Source organism: Monodelphis domestica, chromosome 3, assembly GCF_027887165.1.
Source record: "Monodelphis domestica isolate mMonDom1 chromosome 3, mMonDom1.pri, whole genome shotgun sequence".
NCBI lineage: Eukaryota > Metazoa > Chordata > Mammalia > Didelphimorphia > Didelphidae > Monodelphis > Monodelphis domestica.
In genome coordinates this window covers 14420431-14429739 of record NC_077229.1, presented here as the reverse complement: position 1 = coordinate 14429739, position 9309 = coordinate 14420431, and the positions used below count along the sequence as shown (strand labels likewise).

Here is a 9309-nt window from a genome sequence, read left to right as displayed (position 1 = left end):
TGGAGCCGGTGCTGTTTCCGCTTCCTTCCCCCCTCCCGCGGAGGTGAGCCCGCCGGAGGACCCCACCCCCGGGGTTTGACAACAGAGCGGGTCACGTGCACAGCTAGCCGGAAGCGGCCCGAGCGCTGCGCTGGCGCCTGCGCTGTGGGCACCCCGGCCAGGAAAGACCGCGAGCTGTCCCTGTCCAGCGGAGGTCCTAAAGGCGGAGCTGTGCTCCTCGGCTGCGCCCATGGCGGCAGGATCGGCCAGCGCGGGGCAAGGCTTCGGCCCCAGCCCTCCCCGCGGCTTCTACTTCAACACAGTCTTGTCTCTGGCCCGCTCGCTGGCCGTGCAGAGACCCGCGGCCCTGGACAAGGTGACCGGCAGGGTCCGGGGCGGGGGAGGGGAACGCCTGGCGCGGCTGTCAGAGAGCCGGGGGGATGTGGTCGGCGGAGAGACCCTCGGTCCAGGCACCTTCTACAGGCCAGCTCCGGGCGCTGGAATCCTGCCCCCGGGGTCGTCCCGGGCAGCCCCAGGCTTAAAGTCCGGTCCTCTGGAGAAGAGGGCCGGAATGAACGCCCCCTCCTCCAGTGGAGGCCAAGAGAGGCTCGGTCTGTCCGGTGTCCTGGGCTCGCCCGTTCTCCTCCGGTCCATGCCCGCCTTCCCGGGTCTGGCCCGGGAACTGCGTATTGCGTCGAAGGGGATCAGGGAGGATGCTAGGACAAGGACACGTCTTCTCTGGGGGCCTGGGGTTGGGGGGTGGGGAAGGACTGGGCTCGGTTGTGGGTGGAGAGGAGGAGGAGATGGAGATGGAGATCCAAAAACACCTGGAAACTGGAGCCAGCCTCGGGGCTGCGTGAGGCCTCCTGAGAAGGAGGGCAGGATCCTTCCAGGCAGCCCTGGGCACTCAACCAGTTCTCCTGGCAGCACCCACACTGGGCAGACAGCTTCTCCTCCTCATCCTGCCTTAGGAAAGAAAACTGCCCAGAACCCCCTGGACAGAGGTGGAAGGGTAGTAGTTAGATCAGTAGGGTCCTCCCTCCAAGGCACACATTTGCAGCCCCTCTTTACCTTTCCATACTGGGCAGGCTTTGCCAGCACCCTCCCATAAATTCTAGACAGAGTGGAGAGGGACCTCAGGGGGCATCAAATTTAACTCAGACCTGAAAGAGGATTTCCTCAACTTCAAACCCACCAGATAGGCTTCTTTAGCTTTTGAAGGCTGCAGGGGGCTTGTTGTTTCCCTAGATAGTTCATTTCACTTGGAATAACTCTAATTGGGAGATTGCTGTAAGTTAGAAGTGTTGAACTTGCTCTTGTAAAACTGAACCAGATCAAAGGGTAATTGGGAAACGTTAAACAAAATAAACTCAATGCCATATGGCATAGGTGATGTTAATTTGTCATTTTCTAAGTTGGTATTGCAGCCTGCTGAGATCTTTAAGTTTGACTTCCCTGCTGAGTCTCTTTTTGAACTCAGTCTGTCCAGCCACCTCCTTGGGTGCACACTTTTCACTGAGGATGTTTCTTGGAGGAGGAGGAGGAGTTGGTAGAAGTGTGACCATCTGGAGAGGACATTTCTGAGGTTTGGGCCTGTCTTTATAATGGGTAGAAATTGAAATCAGTTCCAGGAAGGCCCTTTTAGGTTTCTGCATGTTGGCAACTGGGTTCCCCAAGTACCTAATGTCTGGGGCATTAGCTTTGAAGGTTGTGAAATATTTTACCACCTGACTTGGGTCAAATGGATCCTAGGATATTGATTCATGTTAACCACACTCACAGTCGAGTTTGCATTAGGAATCAGAATGCCGGCTTATTACCTTACACTGAGAAATAAGCTGCTTAGAGACTTGGAATGCTTGTGTGGCCAGTCAGTCCAGGCTTTTCCCAGGCTTATAGAGAAGCCAAGGTAGTGACACCCGTTTTCTCAGGGAGGTTATAGTAACAAGAGTGGTCAAGCTAGAACAGCATGATGGAAGTGCAGCTGGCCTGCAGTGGATGGCGATAGTTTCAGGCCCTGCTAGAATCCTCCGAAGAGCTGACCTTGAACGAGGGTTTTGATGATTCTCGCAACATCCCTACAACACTCCCATTTCTCAGAGGAGTAAGTTGAAGGAAGCCCAGCTCCTTCTAGTGACATGCCTCTGGTTAAAGTGTCAGAAGCGGAATTTTAAGCCAGGTGTCCTGGGCCCTTTGGTGCCTTGGTCAGGCCCCTTTCCCCATTCCCAACTCCCTCCCACTCACATGGGTCAATACCTTTTTTCCAGACGAGGGGAGCCAGGAATCTTGGCTGGTGGTACTTTCTCCTATAGGTATGGCTGGCCATCAGAGATGGCTGCTTGGTGCATCATTTGTAGAGCAGGAAAAGCAGCTGTTGGCCATTAACGTAAGAGAACCGTAGGCTCCCAAGAGCACAGAGGCCTGCTGTTTATCCATACTGAAAAGCACCTGTAGCACAAGCCAAGCCTGAGCACATGGGTTTTCTTGCTAATGGCGAGATACCCTGTGAACCCCAGATTGTCTGGAGTCACCAAATTCTGGTTTGAATAAAGTCCCAATGCCACACGACTTTGGGGAGTCAGTGGTACCTGACTTTGTGGTATTGGTACTTGTGGTACTTGGTATTTAATTTAGCAAATATTCCTGAAATAGCCACTATGTACTAGGTGGTAGAGATACTGGAGATTCAAAATACACACGAATAAGTATAAGGTAATTTGAGGGAAGAACTCTCATGACTTAGAAGGCCTGGGAAGGCATCCTGGGCCAGGCTCTGGCTGGTGATAGGGATTCCTAGAGAAGATGAAGGAGGAATCCAAAAGCCCACCAGAATAAGACAGAATGCCACCTGCCAAAGGCAGAAAATAGTCCAGGATGATCATCATACTATATGTATGAAACAAGGCTGGAGAGTCAAATCAGTACTGGCTTGGGAAGGTCTTCAGAGCCAGACTGAGCAGTTGGTCATTTATTCTCGAGGCAGTAGGTAGCCACTGAAAAGACTGAGCAAGGCAGGGAAGTAGACATCAGCAGAGAGGCTGGACTAGCTGCACTTGAGAACTGCCCAGGCCTCATCAGGTAATGTCTCCTTGATGGGGTTAAATATGGAGCTGAAATGAGCTGATTGCATAGAAAGGGTCCATAATTCTGACTGCGATTGGTTCTTCAGCTCTCTTAGAGAATGAGTCACTCGGGAGAGGCAAACATTCTAAAGGAGGAGGGTTTATACTGAAATGGTTTTAACTGTATTGGGGTCGAAATCTGTTTGCTGTGTGGCCTACAAACTTTCTTAGTTATCCTATGATGCCACCGTGGCAATTAGAGATGCAGACCTGCCTGGGGTGGGCCCATAGTGCCTGTGCAAGCTGCTTGTGAACCTTGGTTTCCCCTCCTCCCCCCGCAGGCTGGCACTTATTAGCTGCTGATGTCTGCCTTCTTCCTGGGTTCTTCTCCCTTGTCACTTCAGCCTGAAAACATTGGCCTTTTGATAGACTTCGCTAGTCAATCAGAACACATTTCTTTTCATTAAGGGAAGTCAAGCAGTCCGAACACAGCAGATGCTGTGTCCTTTGCTGGGTGCTGAGAAGCTGCCATTTCTACGTCAGAGGCTTTTGTTTTGTTTTTCTGACTGTATGGGGCCTTGGTTATTTTGGAAGCCCAGAGGATCTAGAAGGGTGACATCTGGGTAGACACGTGTTACGGGACAGGGGGGCCATATGAGTTCTGTGGGCTTACCCAATGCCCCCACCCCAATTCTGTTGACTAAACCTAGCTTCCAGTCAGGGAGCCAGGTCACAGGCCCTCCTGTCAGCTTTCCCCACATTTCCTTATTTCTGGCAGAGCAGACATGCAGGGACCGTGTTTCTAATTTTAGACAGCCATCGCAATTTTAAAATTACACAGACTTATTCCATGAAAATACTTTATTCTTTCGAGCATTCCTGCCATGAGGATGGGGAGTCCTTCTGCCACTGTAAATTACAATCTGCCTTGGCTTTAATGGATCAACTTCTGGGGATGACTGGGTTGAAAATCAGTGGTCTGGCAGTGGTTCTGAATTCCTGGGGTCTGGTCCTTCAATGCCAGGTACATAGTCTAGGACAGAGTTGATGCTTGAAGCCTTTGGTGGGCCCTACCAATTTATGTCCTACCAGCATCGCTTTTGGAGTCCACTGTCACCAGGCCAAGAGGGGATACTGGAAAAGAAACTTAGTGGAGGTCTCAGGAAAATAGTCCACAAAAAAGTATCCTCTTTGTGCTTGTGGCCTGTCCATTTATTTTTTTAAACCCTTACTTTTCGTCTTGGAATCAATACTGTGTATTGGCTCCAAGGCAGAAGAGTGGTAAGGGCGAGGCAATGGGGGTCAAGTGACTTGCCCAGGGTCACACAGCTGGGACGTGTCTGAGGCCAGATTTGAACCTAGGACCTCCCCAGTCTCTAGGCCTGGCTCTCCATCTACTGAGCTACCCAGATGCCCCCTGGCCTGTCCTTTTAGAGTCGAAAGTCTCAGAAAGCAAGGAATCCCTTTATCTTTGCCTTTTTGTCTCCAGTGCCTGGCACATTTTGGGCATATGCCAGATGTTTGTGGATGGAGAAACTGGAGTGAACAAGAGAGGGCAGACCTAGGAGGAGGCCTTTTAATTCCACTTCCTCATCTCCCTTGCCTTGAAAACCTAGCCAGCAAGCAAGTATTAGACGTGTCCTCTGTGCCAGGCTATAGGGGACACAGAAATGAAAGTGAGACAGTTCCTGCCTTCATGAAACCTTCATTTTTAGAGGGAGGCAGCATGGCCATATGGAATCAGAGGCAAACTAAAGCCAAGGCCCTCCTCAAGGGGAGGCTGCTCCTATAAGGCGATGGGGATGCTTGACTGGAGGCAGAGGGCTGGCTGAGCTGGGCCAGGGAGGAGATAAACCCTGGTTAGAAACAATAGCAGATGGTAGTTAGGAGGAAGTAGACAGGCTCCTGCCAGGGGGGAGGGGGACATCCTCACTGCTCCCTCCCTTTTCCGTGGCGAGTTTGTCACTTCAGGACACCTCTGAGGATCCACCATGCAATAGACATCTCTTAACAAGATCTGAAGACAGACTCTTGGGTTCCTAGAGTTCAGTTTACAGGGGAAGAAGAGGATCATGAGTCTGTAGTCTTGTAGAAAACCAGCCTTGGCAAAACATGAGAAACTTGGAGACAGAAAAATGGAGGAAGGACAGGATTCCTGCTAGGTCTGGGGTCCCTGTAGTGGCATCTCGTTGGTCCCCAGGAGGTGCCATGGCTAAGGACAGTTATGGGGGTGGAGCAAACAGCTGTGACAGTCTCAGGCTGTGGGTACCAACGTACGTACGGCATTATGGACACATTGGCCATGACTGCCCGTAGATGTGTGGGTCAGGCCCACTTGGGTTCTTATGGCCTTTTTGCCTGCCAGTGGTGCCAGGCCAGAGCCAGGCATTGTCAGCTGCCTTTTGCGATGCCTGTAGCAGAGTTTCCTGAGAACGTTGATCTATCCCGTGGGTGCCCTGATGGACTTTCTGGTTCCAGTGATTCCTCTGTCATGTTGTTTCCATTCATTTCTACAAATATCAACCAGTTGACTGTCACTTACGCATAGGATTTTGTGGCTCGTAAGACAGTGAAGCTGGAGGACTCTGTGCACACTGGCCTGGTGTGAGGTGGAGAGAGCTGGCCCCTGGGGCATATCTTAGAATGGGGAGAGGGGGTCGGCCTCCTCTGCATGCTGGGAGCGAGCCTCGTGTGCACAGACTGGAAAAATGAGGAGTGCCTATTGCGTGCCAGGTTCTGGGATACAAAGAGAGGCAGAAGGCAGCCCCTGCTTTTGAGGAGGAACCCACTGCTTGCTGTGCTTTTGGGGTCGGGGCCACATCTGTCAGCCAGGATGTTTGGAACGGAGCTGACATCTGTCAGTCAGCTGGTCGCCATTTCTAAGTACCTCCTAGAGGCCAGGCCCTGTGCTAAGTGCTGGGGATACATAGATGAAAACAGAAGTCCCTCAGGGACTTCCAACAACACACAGAGGGAGCTGGGGAAGCCCCTGATGGGGAAGAGGGCAGAAGCAGTACAGAATTGAGGAGAGGCTCCCCCCGGGCTTTGCAATTGTGGCTCCATCTTCCAGCCAGAGAGGTGGAGGCTGGTGATGAGGCCGAGTCCAGAGAAGAAGGGCATCTTACAAGAGGCTTTTTGTTTCCTTTAAAACCTTTGCTTTCTATCTTAGGATCAATACTGCGTACCGGTTCCAAGGCAAAAGAGCGGTAAAGGCTAGGCATGGGGGTGAAGTGACTGGCCCAGGGTCACACAGCTAGGGATTGTCTAAAACCAGATTGGAATCCAGGACCTCCCATCTGTAGGCCTGGTTCTCAACCCACTGAGCCACCTAGCTCCCCCAGGATGATGAGGTATTCCCAATAATGAGCTTCTTGGGTCTTGGAGAAAAGTCCCAGAGAGCAGCTGGCTTAGGAAATGAAATGTTTCCTAGTCTTTGCCCAAGTAAATTCTTTCTCAGGTTTTCCTAGAACTGGCCACCTAGTAGGCTTGCTCTTGGACTTGACCTTGGATCACTCTCATGTGGCTTCATATTCCTTGTTAGCCTGAGAGTCCCTCGGAGGCAACTTGGTCATATGACTTAGTCAGGAATACCCGAGTTCAAATTCTGACTCAAGAACTTGCCAACTGGGGGATCCTGGGCTCTTCTGGGACAGATCCTGGAGGGCATAGGGGCCTTGGGATTTCCTGAGGAGGGAGATAGATGTGACCAGACCTGAATGCACACACCCGGATCCGTGACACTTCAGGACCTGACATCCAGCCCAAATTGATCTCTGTGCTATGTGCCATCTCCCTTGGGTCTGCCTTCTCCAGCCAAACAAAGCAATTTCTTCTCTTCTCCACGGGGCCCTTCATCAGGTGCCCCCTGAGTCATCTCTTCTTTGGACTGAAAAGGTCTCAGTTCCTTCACATAATCCTCAAGTGCCATGATGAGCCGATTACGTAGAAGGGGCCAGGAGAGAAATAGCAATGCCAGGCTGAAAAGCTCCGGTCCCTGGCCTCAGGGCGGGTCAGAGAGAGGACTCTCAGCCACAGAATACAGGTAGCAGTTGAAGGAAGAGGGCACAAAAGGGCAGCTAAGTGGCTCAGTGACTTGAGTGCTAGATCTAGGTTCAGATGTGGCCACAGTCACCTTTTCAATGCCCCCGTCACCCAGCCCTTAATGCTCTTCTGCCTTGGAACCGATATGTAGTGTTGACTCTAAGGAAGAAGGTATAAAGGAGAAAGAGACAGAGACAGAGGGAAAGAGAAGGAGGGAGAGGGAGAGGAACAACGAGCCTGAAACAGAGAAGGCTTAAAAGGAATGTGATAGCTGTTCCACTCTTTGAAAGGATGCCATGTGAAAGAGGAAGCCAACCTGCTTTACCTAGCCCAGAGGGCAGAACCAGGAAGAATCCGTAAAAGCCAGAAAGAGGCAAATTTTCACTCAAATAAGGAGGAAACTTCCTAACACAGAACTCCAAACCCATAGGCTGCCTTCCAAAGGCCCATCCATAACTCAGTATTGCAGCCTAAGATATGACCACCGGTCAGGGATGTAGTGGAGGCCACAGCCACGTCTTCTCAATTCACATTTGCACTCAGTGATCTTTGAGGCCCCTTCCCCCTTCCAAGAGTCTGGGATGCCATAATCCACCAAAAAATAGTTAGCAAGTGATCTGTGGGGAGGGGAGTTCAAGCAGAAAAGCTTGTGGGATTGGGACCAACAGGAAGGACTCCCTTACAGCTATGAGGAAATCAGGGAAGGCTTTGTGAAAGGGGGTGGTGTCTGAGCTGATTTCTTTCTTTCTTTTTTTAAAAACCCTTATCTTCTGTCTTAGAATCAATTCTATTGCTTCCAAAGAAGAAAAGCTTGGAAGGTAAGGACTAAGCAATTGGGGTTAAGTGACCTGCCCAAGGTCCCACCAGATTTGAACCCAAGACCTACCATCTCCAGGTCTGGCTCTGTCTACTGAACCACCTAGGTGTCCTTTCCTTAGCTGATTCTTTTTTTGTTTGTTTCCTTTTTTAAAAATCCTTACCTTCTGTCTTAGAATCAATACTGGGTATTGGTTCTAAGGCAGAAGAGTGGTAAGGGCTAGGCAATGGGGGTTAAGTGACTTGCCCAGGGTCACACAGCTCCTGAGCTGATTCTTGAAGACAGAGGAGACTTATTGTCCAAGTGAGTGTGTGATCCAGATGAAATGGATGATGGGAATAGAGTGTGAGGCAGGAAAAAGGAGTTCCCAGGGAGCTAGAAAGGTGTTCTGAAGGGAACTGAAATTGGTTGTGAAAGGTGCAGGGGGAGGATGTCAGCCCATGGGGGGCTTCAGAGGCCATGGCAAGGAATGTCTCTTTTATCTTCTAGGCCATAAAGAGCAGGAGGTGCCCCTTTGGGAGGGAGGAGTGTGAGTGGAGCCCACAGGAGCTGCCAGATCATGCAGGGAGAAGGCTTCCCTGTGGATCTTAATTCAGTTCTTGACTCTTGACTTGGAATATTGAAAATTCTTTTTAAAAATCATTTGGCATGCCTTTAAAGGGTTCTCGTTCTTCCCTGCCCCCTTGACATGGTTGTCCTCTGGACAGTGTCCAGCTCCGGGCTGAAGCCACCAGCCCACCTGGGCCCCATCTTCCTTCACCATCTTCAGTGGCTCTGGTCCCCTGGACCTCCGAAGATCTTAAACTTCCCCTCTGTGGGCCCAGCTTTTCTTCCTCATACACTGGAGACCATACTACTTGTTCAGCCTCGTTAGTGGTGTTTTGGGGAGGATCAGGAATCTCTTTGGAATAATGAGACACTACATTAGTGTCAGCTGGTATTTAAAAAACTGATTTCTATGGCTATCTTTTGACTTTTCCTAGATGTCTCATAGCATTTCTCTTTCCTCTCCCTCCAAGGGAGCCATTGCATAGAATAAGGAATATTTTTTAAAGAGAAAAAAGAAGGCTAGAAAAAAATCAGTAAAACTGATCAATGTGTTGGAGAAGGCAGAAGATACTTACAATTTTCCACACTCGGGGATCTCCTACTTCTGCAAAAGAGTCCGCAATTTATTTTCTCTTCCCTCTTCTTCGGGGCCCTGCTCTTTCTCTATAATTGTGCATTCGATTGTTTTTCTGGTGGTTTCCATTTAAATAAAAACCCTTCTCACCTTCCACCTTGGAGTCAATACTGTGCATTGGTTCCAAGGCAGAAGAGTGGTAAGGGCTAGACAATGGGGATCAAGTGACTTGCCCAGGGTCACACAGCTGGGAAGTGTCAGGCCAGATTTGATCCTAGAACCTCCCA

General features: G+C 50.5%; 1 protein-coding gene across 2 annotated transcripts in view; it reads left to right on the top strand.

The window, feature by feature from the left end:
• The first annotated feature begins 65 nt into the window (after positions 1–65).
• The window catches only part of PI4KA (phosphatidylinositol 4-kinase alpha), a 114548-nt gene continuing 105304 nt past the window's right edge, over positions 66–9309 (top strand). Inside the window, exon 1 of one of the 2 annotated variants that reach the window (XM_056821355.1) lies at positions 66–355. In XM_056821355.1, coding sequence (XP_056677333.1) covers positions 230–355 — 126 coding nt within the window. In that variant the 5' untranslated portion in view covers positions 66–229. The remainder of the gene's footprint in view (positions 356–9309) is intronic. The other variant, XM_056821354.1, reaches the window with a different exon arrangement.